General features: G+C 33.1%; 1 protein-coding gene across 1 annotated transcript in view; it reads right to left on the bottom strand.

The window, feature by feature from the left end:
- The window catches only part of TRHDE (thyrotropin releasing hormone degrading enzyme), a 396,326-nt gene that overhangs the window by 91,365 nt on the left and 286,205 nt on the right, over positions 1-18,756 (bottom strand). Inside the window, exons 8-11 of the mRNA XM_021092004.1 lie at positions 13,768-13,833; positions 12,935-13,122; positions 7,294-7,382; positions 305-438 (exon numbers count right to left, since the gene is read on the bottom strand). Of these exons, the coding sequence (XP_020947663.1) occupies positions 305-438; positions 7,294-7,382; positions 12,935-13,122; positions 13,768-13,833 (477 nt within the window). The remainder of the gene's footprint in view (positions 1-304; positions 439-7,293; positions 7,383-12,934; positions 13,123-13,767; positions 13,834-18,756) is intronic.

The raw sequence follows: 18,756 nt of genomic DNA, 5'->3' as shown, positions 1-18,756 counted from the left end.
GACATTTTCACCCCTAAAACCCCTACTGGACAAGGACTGATATAGGTAATTGTGCAGGCCAATGGGAGAAACCCACATCTTTCTGGACCCCATGTTGGTACCCTCTCCCATCTTTAAGGGATAGAAGCCCTATAAGACAATAGAGTAGGGGGCTCTTCCACCCCCTCCCAGTGGTCCTGGGAGCTGTTTGCCTCCCTGTAATAAAGACTTTGCTTGCTTGCAAAAAAAAAAAAAAAAAAAAAAGAATTAAAATGGCAGGTGTGCACATGTCAAAACAGATCTTTGATGAGTCAATCCAGTTTACCTCATGGTTCCTGATTAATTGATCGATTAATAATCTCCAATTCCTTAAATCATAGTTGACTCTAAAATAGCCAGTTTGGTTGATATTCCCCAGCAACCAGCTTCCTTTGTTCAAAGAAGTTATTCTGTGGTGTTCTGAAAACAGCATTTTGGGGGATAAGAGTGATTTTAAATTTTAAGAGTTAAAATGATATGAAGTATGTCTTCTTAATCCCAGATATCATAGTACCAATAACTAACAGCAAACATCATCCTAAATACCTAAGTGAAACCTACTCTTCAATCAATTAATCACTAAAGCTAGAATTTGCCAGAAAACCTTTAGCAGGTTACTCATTATTACTCAATTAGTTGGTTTCTTATAATTAACATTTTTGTTCTCGATAAAACCCTATTACCTATACATAATTTTCTTTCTCAAGGTAAATGTTACCAAGAAATCTAATACTGTACTCATACGGCTTCCAGTTAGATTGTATATATATATATCTGTGGCTAGAATAAAAGAAAAGGCTTTAGGTGCATATTCTACTTATTTCACTCAGAAAGAAAGTGATTAAAACAATAGCACTCATTTATATGAAAGTCACTGTTGTTGCTTACCTTTTTCCTTGCGCTTTCCTGGACAGGCTAATAAATAACAGACTCCAGCATCATCAATAATGGTGGGAAAGGAACCTCATTTGTTTACAACTCTAATATTTCTACATATAATTAGAACAAAGATAATAAATTCTGCTTATTGGAATCACTTTGGAAAATAGGTAACATGATTATGTTCACTGTCTAATTCAATTAAAGGAAGCCCATAAAAGCAATCTTATAACTTACATATTTAACCCCTTCAAATATGATACAGATAGAGAACTCATTCACTGTTAATGGCAGCATTTATTAACTGCCCAGAACCATAGTTTGCAATTTTAATCATTTTGTTGCTGATGCCCTCAGGACCCATGCTTCAGAGAAGTTGCATAATGGATGAAGTTTACTTAAAATTTTTATTTTACATACACACTTCTATCTAACTTCCACAGTGACTCAAGACCGGAAAATGCATCACAGAAACCATTTGTGTCAGTTCTGAGTAAGAGGCACAGCCTCTAATTCTCACTCTATTATCAAGATTTCTACATATCAAACTACAGAACAAGTCTAGTTTTATTTTTTAACATTAAATTTACAGAGTACTCTCTCTCAAGTAGAAGCCATACAGGAAGAGGTTATACCACAAAAATTAATTGTAATGACCATGAATTGCTCAGAGCTAGAATGGAGTGGGATCATGTAGCCAATGCATGTTACATATGATCAAGTTTTGAAAAAACTGTTAAAAAAAAAACCACTTAAACATACATGTACACTAAGCATAAAAATCCAATCTTTAATGTTTCAAATAGCACTTCAACTTCTTGACATCTTTATAAATAGTATCAGTAATAACAGATAAAGAAATGAGGCTGAGATGGGTTAGTGGAATTGTCTGTGGAAGTTCCCGGGGCCAGGAATTGAACCCAGCCATTTCAGGGACAACACTGGAAACCTAACGCCCTGCACCACCAGAGAACTCTGTTCCCTGTCCTTTTTACCCCCTCTACTCTACTGATAGAAGATGGTATGGCATTTTTACGTAATATGATACTGTATATATTGTTCATATTCTTATATTGATTTGAAAAAAAATAACATGGTAAACAAGAATTATAACAGGAGTAGGAAAATTGTGTCCTTGTAACAATTCTCCTATGTATAACTGTTTGAACTTAGGCCATTGAACCTCTGGCTCTCAATTTCCTTACCTATTACCTAAAGGCCAAGTAATGGCATCTATGGTCTCTTCCAATTCTATGATTCAGTGGCAGAAAGGGAAGTTTTTCTTCATTTGAAATTTTACCCAGCTTAACCTGTACTTAGGAAAATAAAGCTGTCAGATATTGATCTAATATTAATAGCTCTCCAAAGTCCTGATTCTTTGTATTTGCATATTTTTCAAAAAGTTAATGTATTTATCCACACAATACAAGTTAATGTATTTATCCTTCACAATTCTGTGAAGCTTTAGAATATCACTCCATTTTACAGATATAAAAAGAAAAGCAATCTTAAAAATGGCATTTTTTAAAACTAATTCTCATAAAGAGATTTAATTAATCATGTCTGAATTCACTGAAGAAAAATTGTTTGAAATACTAAGGATATTGTTTTTCTTGAGTAAACCTAACTCTGTTTTCAGGAGTGATAAGATTGTCATAACAAAACATATTTAAAGTGTTATTGAATTTGCTTGGGATAAGAGCAAATTTAATCATTCTCATCTGGGAAGTGGTTAGTCTTTGAAGAAATTGCAATATTAAAGCATATGTATGATCTATCTTTTTATAATTTTGAAAGTCAGATTTCTATGATAATAATAATTCATTTTTTTAAAGTAACTTCACCTTATATTTTAGTTTCCTTTTTTTTTTTTTTTTTTTTTTTTTTTGGCCATGCTCATAGCATGTGGAAGTTCACAGGCCAAGGATCAAGCCTGTGCCACAGCAGTGACCCAAGCCAATGAGTGATGGTGCCAGATCCTTAACCCTCTGAGCCACAAGAGAACTTCCTCCTGACATTTCAGATGGCTGGCATAACTTAACTTCATGTGATGCACTTGGCTCTAGTTTTTTGAACTTCAAATTCAACAACTTATAGGTGGAACAGAGACCAATTAAAATAGGAAAACAATCCCTATACCTTCTATATCGTCTAAGAAGAAGAAAGGCAGGCATCTGTTGCTTTTAAGAATGCAGTTACTAAATTGATAACTAAAACCTGAAGGGTACTACTGTTCATGAATATTACTGTTCATGCCTTTGAAAATTAAATCTTTGGAGAAACAATTCCCCAAAAGGTTTTGTAATAGATTTTTTAAATATCCTTTTTGTTCTTCTTAATTATAGCTCTAAAATATTCTTCAAATTAACTAATAGCAAGCAGTGAATTTTAAAGAGGTCTTTTCCAATGGTCTAATGAGATACAGTATGTAATGAGTACCATAATAAAAAGTATAGAAGCTATATTTCAAGTGTTAGTAATAACAATTCAAATTTATGTTTAGAATATATCCAAAATGGCTCAAAACTTAGACTATATCAAGGCACAGAGCTGTTGGCATTTTATAGCATTTTATATTTTTACATTCTACATTTCCAATTGGAATAAAAGAGAAAGGAGATCTGATCTTTCAACTCAACTATTGGCTGGTTGCAGAAAAATCAGAATTTAAAATAATCAAAAAAGTCACCCAGGGTAACAAGTGTAACAATGTGAAACAAACTCAGGTATAATAACACATACTTGTTTTCTCACTAGACTCTTGTGAGAATCAAATTAGACAACGCTCTGTAGAGATTATAGAGAACTAAATGTGAATATCTAATAGCAAAATGTTGAGTAACTGACAGATCTACAAAGTAACCTACTATAGCATTAAAACGTGTGTGTGTGTGTGTGTGTGTGTGTGTGTGTGTGTGTGTGTCTGTATTACAGAGAAAATAAACTTAGAAGAGAAAATCAAGAAGTTCCCGTTGTGGTGCAGCAGAAACAAATCTTACTAGCATCCATGAGGACTCGGGTTGGATCCCTGGCCTTGCTCAGTGAGTTAGGCATCTGGCGTTGCTGTGAGCTGTGGTGTAGGTCACAGATGCAGCTCAAATCCTGTATTGCTATGGCTGTGGCATAGGCAGCAGCTGCAGCTCTGATTCAACCTCCAGCCTGGGAACTTCCAAATGCTGTGCGTGTGGCCCTGAAAAGAAAAAAGAAAAAAAAATCAAGCTCCTAAGAAATTTTGGACAAGTTATTTCTAAAGTCTTAATTTTCTAATTTGTAAAGTAAAGATTTAAAAAAATACCCATTTTAAGAATTCCCTTTGTGGTACAGCAGGTTGAGAATTTGACATTGCCACCGCAGTGGCTTGGGTCCCTGTTGTGGTACAGGTTCTATCCCTGACCTGGGAATTTACACATGTTCTGGGTGCAGCCAGAAAAAAAAAAAAAAAGAATCCTCAATTTAAAGGCTTGTAAGTTTCATATGAGCCAATGTTTAAGGAAAACATTATAGTATTAGGCCAGTTTTAATGTTTACTTCTGTCAGCATCAATTTCTCTTTTATCTTGACTCTTTTCTAACATTTGGCCTTAAATGTACTCCCTCCCATTGCACATTAAAATAGCCAGTCAACATGCAGGCTACCACATTTATAAATGTCTGCATTCTCAGCATTTTGAGAGTAAAAACAAAAGATACAAATCCTTTTTCCTGCTTTCAACAACTTAAAACTTTGTTTTAAAACTCTTTTTAGCCTAAAATGATCTGTTCCTTAACTTTGGAATTAATAGATAATCATCTAACAACAAAAAAATGAAGTGCCAAGAATATTTAATGATTCATATCAAATTCATACTTTATAGTGTTCACCAATGACTTGACCTTAGTATCATGTGACATCAAATCGATATTACTGATAATGAAAAATTACAAAACATTGATCTGACTGCTATAATTAAAAGGTAGAATTTTCTTTACAAATATGGATAAGGATTGACCAGAATATTATTCCTTGATATTAGTGATTATATTTTGAAAAAAAAAAGAGAGAGACATTACAACAACTAAAAGGAGACAAATTTATCGATCTTTTTTTTTTTAATCTTTGCCTGGCATCAGTTTTTTATTTGTCATCAGAATGAAGGAGTTCAAGACAGAACTAAATATATTTAGAATGAAAATAAACAGGAGAAAGAGAAAAGTTGCCTTTCTTTTAGATTGTTTTTTGGGAAATCTTCCAGATTTATGTATTTATAAAGTTTTCAAGAAACATTTATTGGTATGGGTGTTTACAAAAGCCTCAACATTTCAACTGGGACAATGTTTTATCAACCAGAAGACTCTGCTGTGATTTAATGGATTATGACACATTGTACTCTGTAGGTTGCACACTGCACAATTTTGGGATGAGGCAGTGTGCAATTAATATCACAGTCCATATAAACATCATCTCCTAGAGTTATGCACTGCACAAACTATGCAGCTGTGTATGACAACCAAATATATTACCAAAGGGGACATTTTAGGCAAACATATTGTTTGAAATGCCATGTTTTTATTATTCCTGATTAATAATAAAAGACTATAAATAAAAACAACTTCTTGAATACAACATCCTGAGACTATTGGTCAAGAAAAGCTGTGAAAGCAATAACATAGAATATGATCTTCCAAAATACTGAATCCTTAGGCCATACACCTGAAACTAATATTGTAAATCAACTATACTTCGATGAAAAAAAAAGAAAATCCATGATACTATTTCAGATACTCCTGTGTGGAGTAAGTGGATATCATAAATAATAGCATAGAAATAACCAGGGAGTTAGAGGAAATGGACCCGGGAAAATTATTCAAAGAGAATCAGACTTGTCCTGAATCCTGCACTGTCTAAAAGTAAAAGTTGAGGTTGATCCTGACATTTGATCAATATCTTTGCACTCTTCTAATTTCCCATTTCCAATCTACCTTCCAATGAGAAATGTTTTACTTTATTTCTGCAAACTGTTCTCTTTCCTGTTCCTAGCAATACTATAGAGCAATGACTTTATTCTAATACCTGGATCATTATAATAGCAACTTAATGCTTTCAATCTTCATTTCATAATAAATTATGTAGATAAATAAAACAACCACCTGAACACCAAAGAGAAGTATAAAGACAATACAGTAAGTGTGAACTGGGAATCACAGTATAAGTACTAACTCAAAGAAATGAAAAAAATAGATTGTATTAAGTGATTTAAAGGAAGAAACACTAATACATTTTAAAGTAAGCATTTTAATGCCTCACTACACCACATATAAATGTTTTATACTACATATATAAATGAAAGTGTATGTTTTCATAATATGTGATTATGTGTTAAAAATACAATAACATGAAAATTTGAATGAAAATTCAACTGGAAAAACAAGTATTTAAATTTTTGGTAAGCAGATTAGATTCCACTGTAAGACCTTTTTTTTTTTTTTTTTGTATGCATGTGTGTATGCATTTTGAGTATTTAACTTCTCCCTAATAATAGCAAAACAACTGAGGGGAAGAAACCATATTTTTGTTATTTTTTTATGCCTCATCTTATTTCAAGAAAATATTTGTGGCTGTTTTAAAGTGATGCTTACAAAATGGAAATGTGAGAAAAGAGAATGTGAGAAAAGAGTAAGAAAAACAAAATGTGGACATACTTGATCATTTAAATCTAAATGATATGTTACATAAAAGATGATAATTGGCTTTTTCTTCAATTCAATGGAAAACAGAAATAAAAGAGACCTGTTTCACACTCTACAGTGAGGGATTTAGATTGGATTCAAGAAATAGCTTTCTGACAGTGAGTTGAAATAGGTCACTATCCTATTGAAAGATATTTAGAAGTAGAATAGAATTTCATCTTTCTCTGCTCCTTGAGAGTTGACCCTACCTAAGGGACGGTTTGATGACCTATCAAGCCTCTCCTTTCTGGCCCTATAATTATCTAATTCTATGGAGAACGCTGCTTTACCCATTCTTTAAAAAGCCAGTCTGGTAAAGAGAAGATTGCAGGAAAATCACATTGAAAATGAGACTTGTATTTCAGTATTTGGCATACTATTCTATTGGAAGTCATGTTTATAATTTAATTATATTTGGGATTATAAAATGATACAGTTTAAAACAGTTAAAATTAGTACTACACATGCTTAGTTTAAATTTTTCTCTTTGCCATCAGGCACAAATTTAATAAATATATTAGCAGGCTGAAATTAGACAAACTATACTATATTAACTCTATAGAGGTTATTCCTTTATATACACTTTCCAATTTATCTTATTCACATTTTTATAACAGCTAAAACTAGAGGTTAAGTTGCTTGACAATAATTTAAAACCAAATAGTTCCTTAGCAGAGAATATATTTCTTACCTGTTTTGTTAGACACCCAGATAATTGCTTCTGAAGACACATGACTTCTATTTCCTACCACAATAGTTAGTGGAATCTGCCACAGGTAACTGCAAAATAAAAAAAAATTAAAAAAACTTTAAGAATAAAAATGGTTATAACAAATAACATTTCCTATGCACTATTTTGTGATTTTTAACATTCTCCAGTCATAAATACAAGGAATAAGTCAAAAAGATGAATTTATTCTTTCAATATCACAAGCAGACTTGGCCTCTATGAGTTTTAATTTCAATACAAAAGGAAGACTACCAAAAACATAATTAATCTTGGGAAAAATATCTGCATTTTACATTAGGAGTAAAAAGTAGCTAAAATCTATAAATCTGAGCCAACTGCATATTGATTAAAGTCTTAAAATAACTCCTTCCTACTTGATTCTATATTAGATTAATGCACATTTCAGTAGCTTCATGCATTTACATTTCAACATTCTTTTTGTCTTAACTATTCTTAAAAAAATACTTCCATCATATCTTATAGAGAAGTTAATATAGTCCATATAAAGTTATGCAGCAAAGTAGGAACAAAAAACAAAACTAATTAGATCCCCCTAAAAATCCAGATCAATACAAAGAACACCATGGGGCACATGTACTGCTTTGTTTTCTGAAATGGAATTTCCAAACTGATGTGTGAAATCATCCACCAATGTGCCGGAATTGATCATGAGTCTTAGCTATTAAAGAGAGGCATTTTCTAGAATACAGCTTTTTATAGAATAAAAATTGAGGCCTAAACTTGTACATGAAGTGATATCAATTCAATCTCAAATGAGGAGCCAGAGATAAGCTGGACAGTCTAACAACAAAATCCAGTGACTACATTTTGCTTACCCTAAATGTAGCCAGATTATGTTGAGCAGTTATTGCACCATTAGAAACAGGGGGAGCCAAAAATATGGAGATGTGAAAAATATTTTTGATTTGAAAAGTATAAGAAGAGATAGCATATAAACTCAGTAACTGTGGGAGTGAATAGAGAAGGTGAGTTTTTCAGGCAACATGTCTGGGGTTATAGAGCTAAAAACAGAGTGAGTATTATCTTTTCATGGGGGAAGACAGCTCCTCCAAATCTGTTATCTGGAATTCAATTATTACTTTATCATTTCATGTTTCCCATTCATAATAAATGAAATTTAGTAATGGCAAAAAATCCAAACGGAACACTGGAAGAAATTCCTAGTTAAAAACCAACCGTTATCCTCAATATGGAAAGTTAATATGTTTAAGATTCTAAATTTTAAATTATATGATGCATTTAATCAGATAAACATTTTTAAGTGCTATGTGGAGACATGATGCTATATTGTAGTGGATGATACACAACTGGCCAGGAAATAAACAACTATAGTAGAGAAACAGGTATTGTTTGTATGGTGGACACAACCCATGTAAGCTCTTTAAGAAATACCTTCAAGCTTGTAACAGGAAGAATATGCCACAAACATTTAATAATGGATTTACTGTGAGGAAGATACAGAGAACTGACAAATATACATATATCAATTGATACACATATATATATATGTTTTAACAGCCATTCTCTAAAAATAATGATACATTTTGATTAATTTAAATAATCAGTTGAGATAACAATATCTGACTCTCCTTCTGACTCTCAAATTAAACTACAAAAACATTTTTGTGTACCTAAGATCTTTTTTCTTTTTTTAAACTTTTTAGGGTTACGCCCGTGGCATATGAAGGTTCCCAGGCTAGGGGTTGAATCAGAGCTGTAGCTGCTGGCCTATCCCACAGCCACAGCAATGCCGTATCCGAGCCGTGTCTGCAACCTACACCACAGTTCCTAGCAATGCCAGATCCTTAACCTACTGAGCAAAGCCAGGAATCAAACCTGCAAGCTCATGGATACTAGTCAGATTCATTTCCGCTGAGCCACAAAGGGAACTCCTGTACCTAAGATCTTATAAAATCCTAGAAATGAAATCATTCCACGAATTGCTGTTGAAGCAGACTGAATGGGATTGGGTTGAAGTTAAATAAAAGGAACCAAATAAATCTACAGTAAGACAGAGATTAACCTGATGAACTTAATTTTTTAGTACATATCTTCCATATTGAGTTTGGCCAACTAATTGTAAAGTCAAATAAATATCATTTAAAGGGCAAAGAATACATAAAATTGAAGATGCTTAAAATCCTTCGAAGATAAATGTATCTTTTTGTAGAATGATCATAAAATGTCTATGTGAAATATTATTTGCCCCATACAAACTTATAATTTTATATTTATTTAAACTACATTCTTCTAAATAATGACTAGATATTATAATACCAACAGATATATTTTTATATTTGAGTTTTTCAAAAATCTCCAAAGTCTAGAAAAAAAGAGATTCATATCAGTACCTACATGTTGCTTATAGTCAATTCCACATATATACAGGAAACTTCTTAATAGGTAGACAATGCACTTTATAGCAATGTTCAGAAGCAAAAAAAAAGTTAACTTTAAAGCATTGAGATACAAATGTCAGGGCATTCTATAAAACATTTTTAAAAGCCTTCTCTGTTTTTCCTAAGAATGCTCTTTCAGTCTATTCTTTGTGTGTATGTGTGTGTGTCTGTCAAAAATCTATACATTGTCATAGCGACAAAATAAAAATTGCAAATTACCAAACATATCTGAAGTTTGTATTCATCTTTGAATAGCTACACTATCAATGTGATGTAAGTTATTTTTTGTAACTTTCCAAAAGTATATATTTGATCTTTTCACCAATTTCACTTTAAAATCAAATAAAACATGGCAATTATAATGCTTTATGATTAAAAAGTTAAAAGACCCTAAACGTTGTGGGTGAAAAGCTCTGTGTAGCATGCTGTAAAAAAAAAATCTGAGACTGCAGTAAGTTATGTTTAAAAAGAGACTAGAAAAAGAACTTGTGAAATTAGACTGTGCCCCAGTCCCTTAAATTTAATTTGAATTTTAATCATTTCATTTTAAGCAGAAAAAACAATAACAAGAACAATGCATTTCAAAAGACCCTCAAGATATCTTTATTCTATTAGTACCTGGAACTACCACTCTTCATTGAAGGTCACATTTTTACAATAAAACAATGTTTACTCTAATGATTATGTTAAGGTAGAAAAGAACAGGTACTTATTTTATCTAAAGTGAAAAATCTTTTTTTAAAAATGGTACCAATATTAGTGAAGCATTAATTTAAGTGCCATGAAAAATGGTTCAGAGGTTACTGTTATCAGGCCAGAAATAAAAGGAGATAAATATAATTTTCTGAAGTACTGGACTCCACGAAGTTCCATACATGTAGGAGACATTACTGAAGATTATAATGCACTAACTTTAAAAAGAAAAAAAGCCACACAAATTCATAACTTCCCAAATACCAAAATTCTAGCAAATGTTTTACTTACTTTCACATATCAGCTAACTTTATGCAATTACTATAGAGATCTTTCCTTTCTATGCTATAATATAGCTACTACATAGGAAAATATAATTACTATACACATTAAAAATGTTCTAGGCATTGTAGTGATAGTCTAGTGTTCTCTACAAAATTAAAAACAAAGAACTGATTATACTCTCTCAGAAAATACCCACAATTCATAGGATTTCAGGCATAAATGGGCACTATGTCTTACTACATTAACGGTTTACATTATACAATAAAGATCTAAGAAGGTTACAGACAATGGGCAGATAGATTTGGTACTGAAAATTTGACCACCATATTATAGCGAATTAAATGATCAATAACATAAAATTGAATACTAAAGTCTCAACTTCAAGCTCCATTATTTCAAAATAGATTGAAAACACATTTTGAGATTGATGAGATGTCATGCATTACCTCACTCTTAATATTTTTCTATGCCAAGTTCTCAGGGTTCAAAAATTATCCATATGATTTTATAACCTCAGCAAAAGCAAAGCTCTGTAGATGTTACCTATACCCATAAAGCCTGGCAAAAATTCTTCCTTTAAAGAGCCAGTCTTGTGGCTGATACCTCTGGTGCATGTTACAGGTTGACAGAGTATTTTGTTCAAAATTTGTCCTGTCATCTGCATGTCCTTTATGTTTTTCTGCACCAGTGATGCTTGTGTCAGATTGATCATTCTCAAAGGCATGGCCTGTGTCTCGCTAACCTTGCCACAGTCAAGTAATTTTTATGTACTTCCTGGCAAGGCCAGGACTGATGTCTAAGCAGGTTTCGTCTGGGGCTGGACAGTGGTCGATCAGAAGGGGTGTCTGGCAGCTGAGGAGAAGCCAGGGTGGATGAAGAAGGCTTGACAGAGTCAGACCCTATTATTTAGTCTGGTTAGACCCTGGCAGTGTGGCAGTATAATACTGTATTCCACAGATTCAAACAGTTGATTGCAAGGACAGTTTGTTGAAGGACAATATTTGTGATGATCGGTAAATTTAAGATGCTTTCTTAAAATTTTGGGTTCCAAATTTAGTCATCAGAAAACACACATGAATTTCTCAATCACTTCTACCTACAGTCTTGGAACTCCCATACTTGGGAATGATTTCCACACTTCTTAGAGATAATAAAGAAAGCTTAGGAGTGTTTCCCACCTCCTAGATACTGGTGGATGATAAAATCAGTTTCCTAATATTCCCAAATAATAGACACGGCATGACAAGCCTAATCCCAACATTTTCTTTTATGTATTAATTTTAACCTCCATCCCTCTCTGTCCCCTCCTCAACCTCTTATCAGGATACTTTTTTTTTTTTTTCCTTTTTGGCCACACCTTTTTGGCCTGGCATGTGGATGGTCCAGGCCGGGGATCAAACCAATGCCACAGCAGCAACCTGAACCACAGCAGTGACAACACAGGACCCTTAATCTGCTAAGCCACAAGGGAACCCCTCAGGACACTTTTGAGAAAATAAAATGGAATAGTATAAGCTCTACTATGTTTTTTTTGCCTCAGTTTTAATAAAACATAAAACTATGGGAAAACATGAAATAGAAAAGATACACTACATGCTGAATTTTCAGCAATTAAATAAGAGTTTCAAATGAAAGCTAACGTAACAAATCAAATTCTATGTATGTTGTGTCTGGTGGTTTTTAAACACTAAAAGTGAGGGAATAGAATATATTTTGATAATAAATGGCATTGATACTTAGACCATTTTAAACAGATCTAGTTTGAGTTCCTTCAGCTCAGATATTATTTAGTCTGGTTAACTAGTCTTTCTGGATTGTTAGTTTCTGTTCTTATCTATTGTATAAATCTTGATTTTCTCAGTATCATTCGCTTCAAAGTATTTCAACTTTCCTGTATTTAATTCAACAAACATTTATAGAGAAAAGTAAATAAAAAAAAATTAATTTTTAAATGGTCATGATAATTTAAATTCTGTTTTCTTAAACAAAATAACTTTGGTGTGCTGTCACCTTGATAGTTAAAATATCTGGAAATGGAAGCAGAAGAGTATTCAAAATGAAAATACTATATATAAATAAAGAAATGAATGAAAACTATATTTCACATACATTTCATAATTCTGTTATTGATTCTTTTTAAAATGCTAACATGCAAAGTAAAAGTAAAAATAAAAACAACGTTTTCACGTAAATAAGAGTTGTACCTGCTATTTTGAAGTTCATGTGGTTTAGCTTTAGCACTGATGTCATAAATAAAATGTTGCTGAGTAATTATTATTCTATTTTCTGCTGTTGTATTTCCGAAGATGGTGATAACAGGATAACCCATCTGGAGCGTCCACTGATCCATTACTTCTTGTATATTTACATATTTTCCATTCCTTTTTAATGCCTTTATAATCAAAATTGTGTAAATTAATTTTATAAATATGAATTATCAACATAATTAACATTAAACTATTTTCATGTTCACCTTTATGGTTTACTTAAGTATGAAAACATTTAAAATCAGTGAAACTAATATAAGTATTAGTAAAATTAATCTTCTTGCCTTAAGCTTCATGCATATATATGTGTATATATATATAGAAATGAAATCTTTATTAGCATTAAAGTTTTCACCTAATTGAAGACAAAACATATTTTATTGTTAAAATTAAGTAATTGTAACATAATGAAGCATTTCCAGTATGTCTAATATTAAACTTAAATATGTTACTCACATATAGAGAAAAAAATTATTTACCACAATATTTTACCCAAACATGAATATCTGACAGCATATTAAAATGGTATTTCAGAAGTATTAACCTGCTTGAAAGTTGGCAAGGTGTCTTTTACAACCATTTGCATTTGAAGTAATTTTAAACTCCATTATCCTTATAATACATCAAATATAAAACAAAAAAACAGTATGAAGAAAAAAGAACTATAAAAAAGTAAAAAACTGTCAGTGTCAATAAAAGTCATGAATATTTTATAATTCAATTCAAATACTCAAGAAGAGGTTTGGGTTTTCGACTTTCCTATTCTTTACCTCTGATAGTGTATTCCAGAGATCATTTCTGGCTGCATTGCCATACTTATGAATGGTTAAGTAATCCTACAAAGAATATAACATTGTAATTACAATTCAAAGGTTAAACAAATTCCAGTAAACACACTTATTTCTCAATTCTGTTAACCATTTCCATTTGTTGGAATTACATTAATACAAAGACATGCAAAAAGAGATGAGGAATCACATTTTAAAATACTCCACAGAGATTTAACTACAGTGTATTTCTGAAATTAAGTCACCAAACAACACTAACCTCTTAAAAATTATTTTCATAGTCATAATCACTTCTTATGGATTTCCAGGGTGAAAGATCTTCCTCTAATTTAACAAGTCAAACTCATGTTGAAAAAACTACTGCTGCAAGTGAAATATTTGGGGGGAAATTCCCCATCATGCCTTCATGTTGAAGGGTTGAAAAAAAATATTTTGTTTTGAGGAAAAAGAAAAAAAAAAAAAACACCTTTACTGATGTATACTGATGTGAAGAGGGACTGATTTACCAAAAAGGCAATGCCTGTCTCCACAGCCCTTCCCGTCCCCCCACATCTCTGTAAAGGGCAGATTGCCTAATATAACATGATTCAGATTTATTTCCATGAGTTTCAAACGCATATTAGTAGTTAATTTTAAAAAGTCAATTTCAAGTTTATTTAATATTTTTAAGTTTAGGACTTCACAGTTTCCATTTTCAATCAGTAGTAGTTAAATGTATGCACTTTTGAATTCATGTTACTCTGAATGTTATTTAGTTATGGCTAAATAACTAATGTTATTTAATTATGGCCATTTGGCATTATTTTTTTTTCTGAATCCAAAGTGGAAAAGTCAATAGAAAGCAGTGTTTTATATTATAAAACAGAGCATCCCCTCCTTCATCTGAAATTCCATCACCTCTACAACACATAAGTAGTAGACAAAATTCTAATTTACATCACGGTACTAAAACTGGGGAAAAAAAAACAAAAACACTGACTCCTTTCAGTACTTTATGTAGAGAGGCATACTTTGGGGATAATTAAAATTGGGGAAGCAAATTTTCTGAAACACAAATTGTAGCACCTGTGACAGATTCAGCATTCTTGGCAACTTACAGCTCAGCAAATGACAACTCCCACTTAATCAGCCTCTTTGAGATGTGATACTTAACACTAACCTAGCAACCACAAATTCATCATCATCATCAGGTGTTACAATAAGTTTATTGTAAAAATACAAACCTGAATGGCCAATCTGAATGCTAATTTTGGCTTTCAACATGCCATGTGAGGCATTTCCAGTTAGAACCCAGGGACAAGGATTTAAACCAATATTTCAGATTTAGTTATCAGAATTGTATTTTATGCTTGTTTGGTACTTAAATGAGGAATTTGGAACAATAGGAATTATTAAACATAAGTTTAAATTTTATTTTAGTGATGTTATAATAAAAAAGTATTTAAAAATAGAACCATTAATTACTGGATTCTGCTTATGGATAGAACTGCTAGGATAATCCAAAAGAGTGAACAAAGGAATTCTACATAGAGCTTGAAAGGACTAATACATAACCACAGGCATCTCTTCATAAAAAGATCATAAAAATTCAACAGTTCATGATATGAGTTGACCTTGGCTCAATACTGATCATCAACTTGAGTTCTTGGTTCTCTCCCCAATTCAGAAGAAAGTTCAAATTTACACTTGAAGCAGGAAGAAATGGCAATTCTCCAAGTTTAGGAAGCAGCTCCATCTTGCCTGCTATTCAGGGCATATAGCATGTCTTCTTGCCATCCTAGTTTTGGGGTGTTATTGGAACTCTACATATGTCACCTCTTTTTTTTTTCCATAATAAAACTCCAATGTTTTCCTTAGTTATTTTAGATGTCTTCTTTTACAAAATAGTCATATTTTGAATTGAGGAAATTTTGCATTGTCTTTGTAGAACTATTTAAAAAACATAAATAGCAAATGTGGTCTTTTGATGATTATTTATTTATTTATGCATTCCACAAAATACATGGTGCACTTTGCATGTGCCAGGTAGCTTACCAGGTGTTGGGGCAACAGTGATGGAGAAAAGTTTACTGAGAACAACTGCAAATACTGAGATGTGCTTTGTGTAGGAAGGTTTCTGTGATTGAAACCAGGGAGGTCTTGGTACAAAAACCAGTTGACAGGATGAATCAAACATTTGATATGAGAGTAAATAAGAAGATTTTAAGTTCCTTGCAAACCTAGAAGTCAATGAATATGGAAATGGCTGGAGTTACAAACCTCAAATAGAAATTAATATTTATGTGTAAGAAAGTCAATCAGCAGTAGATTTGACACTATAATGTAAAGAAGAGGAATGTATTAATATTAACTCTCTAAAGAGAATTAAGTTATTTATATAAAGTGTTTCTTATTTATTTATTTATTTATTGTCTTTTTAGGGCCACACCAATAGCGTATGGATTTTCCCAGGCTAGGGGTGGAATCAGTGCTACAGCTGCCAGCCTATGCCACAGCCACAGACACAGCAACAGGAGCCAAGCCGAATCTTTGACCTACACCACAGCTCACTGCAACGCTGGATCCTTAACCCACTGAGTGAGGCCAGGGATCGAACCCATGTCTCATGGATGCTAGTCGGGTTCTTTAACCACTGAGCCATGATTGGTACTCCTATAAAACACTTAATGAATCCAACTAGCATCCATGAGGGTATGGGTTTGATCCCTGGCCTTGCTCAGTGGGTTAAGGATCTGGTGCTGCCTTGAGCTGTGGTGTAGGTCACAGATGCGGCTTGGATCCTGTTGCTGTGGCTATGGCTGTGCCGTAGGCCGGTGGCTACAGCTGTGATTTTCCCCCTAGCCTGGGAGCCACCATATGTCATGTGTGGCCCTGAAAAGACAAAAAACAAAAAAAAGTATTTCAGAAACACTAGAGTTGTTGAAAAGAATAAAACAAGAATGACCACTAGAATATTAAGAAACATCACGAATGATATAAACTGATTAAAAGTTAAAAGCACGTTAAGCAAAAGTATATTTTGATACATAAAGTACAGGAATGATAGTCTGACTGTCTTTATTCAAATCCATGCTCCAGCACTCCCTGGCTATGCTACTGTTAGCAAGTTACTTAACCTCTTTGTGCCTGTCTTCACATCTATAAAATATGGGTAATAAATGTACCTGCTGCACAGAGTTTTTCTGAGAAATAAATGATTTCATATCTGTACAGTGTTAAACAGTGAGAAGTGCCTAACACAATAGTGTTTGTTCAGTAGACACTAGCTGCAATAACCTTTTTAATCATTTCAGGTTACAGGCTGGAAAGCTGAGTAACAAAAGGAAAAGGATTATTAACAATAATAATTAAAGAACATAGTCTATGAAAGCATTAATATTTGCCTTCCTTTTAGCACTGTATTAGTTGCTGAATATTTTATCTCATTCAATCCCATGACAACATTTATGAGTTAGATGTTATCATCATCACTTAATAAATCAAAACACTAGCACTCAGAGACTCCAGCCCAAGTCCAAACCCCATATCTGCTCACACAACTGCTGACCCAAGTCCAACATCTATGACACATAGATAACTGTCATGCTCAGAGCTGAACTCATTGTTCTTCCTCATATCATCTTCTTCTAGCAGCCCTTCCCCAGCGATGACCCTTACCTCCGATTAAACTGAGTCATCCTTGATGCCTCTCTCTCCCTTTCCATCACATTCAGGTAATGATCCACACCCTAAATAATCCCCCAATACTTCCCTTTCCTTTTACCTGTTTGACAGTCACTCTACAATATTTTTCCCAGATGACTACCACTGATGCTAATTTTGTTTTGTCTCTTTCAAATTTAATCTCTATCATGTAGCCACACATGAACACTTTTCATCAAATATACATATGAATCCAGGCTGCATTCAAAATGCAGTCTAAACACCCTAATGTAACATAAAAGTCTCTCTCATGGTCTGGTCCCTCTGAACCTCTGCAATCCCATCTGTATTTTTCTGCCTCCCTGCCTCAACTTAGCCATTTTCAGCTTTCTTACAGATGCCTATTGCATATTTTCTCTCTTTTCTAGTTCTCTGCACATGCAGTTCTCTATACTTCTCTCCTCCTTTGCCCATTTAAGTTCAACTCAATCTCCAGGACTCAAGTTTGATGCATTTTCTCCAAGAGTTAGTTTGACTGCTATCATGGTTTGTAAATTTCATGCCAGAAAGGACCTTGTTATTCCCGTTCACCACTATTTAACCAGCATCTCTGTGGCCAGCCCAGTACATAGCAGGTGCTCAATATTTTTGTGCAATTTCCAACTTTGCTTATTCAAGATGCCTTTCTGTTGACAACTAACAATACAGTAAAGGGAGATTTCTTGCACCCATCAGGTTTCCCCAAAATGTCGTCTTTAAACTTTATATAGGACTTAATTTACTATTTCAGTGCATATATGTCAGATATACAACTTGCATTGATATACGCAGCTGGCCATGATGTCATCAAAAGCCTGTAAACTGTTGAGTGTGAGACCATTTTTTGTTTTACTTTCTTTGCTTAACTTGTGACACGGTTCATAAAATTTTATGTATAAAGGCCAATGGAACGAATAACAAAGGGAAAAGTTAAAAATGAGCTGAGAAAGTAAAGCACTATTACCTTTTAAGATTTACATGGAAATAAGTATGGAATATTTGCTCTCCTATTTATGAACGCTTCAGCATATTAAAACAAAGGATCAACTTTATAACTGGTTTATTTCCCAGGACATGGAGGGACAGTTTGATAAAAATCAAAGATATATGGACTGGCTTGTATATGTTTAGCTGCAAGAAACAAAAATATCCATCCTGGAATAATCTTCTTAATAAGTTTATTCTTTCCTACTGTAAAAAGGTAAGACAGAGCTTCAGCTCTTTTCCCCTGGATTCTTTTGGTCCCACCTTTATCTGTGTTGCAGCTTTAGTCTTAGATTTGGGGCTACA

Source organism: Sus scrofa, chromosome 5 (assembly GCF_000003025.6).
Source record: "Sus scrofa isolate TJ Tabasco breed Duroc chromosome 5, Sscrofa11.1, whole genome shotgun sequence".
In the NCBI taxonomy this organism is placed as follows: Eukaryota; Metazoa; Chordata; class Mammalia; order Artiodactyla; family Suidae; genus Sus; species Sus scrofa.
Note: the sequence above shows the minus strand (reverse complement) of the source record. Positions and strands in the feature narration are given on the sequence as shown.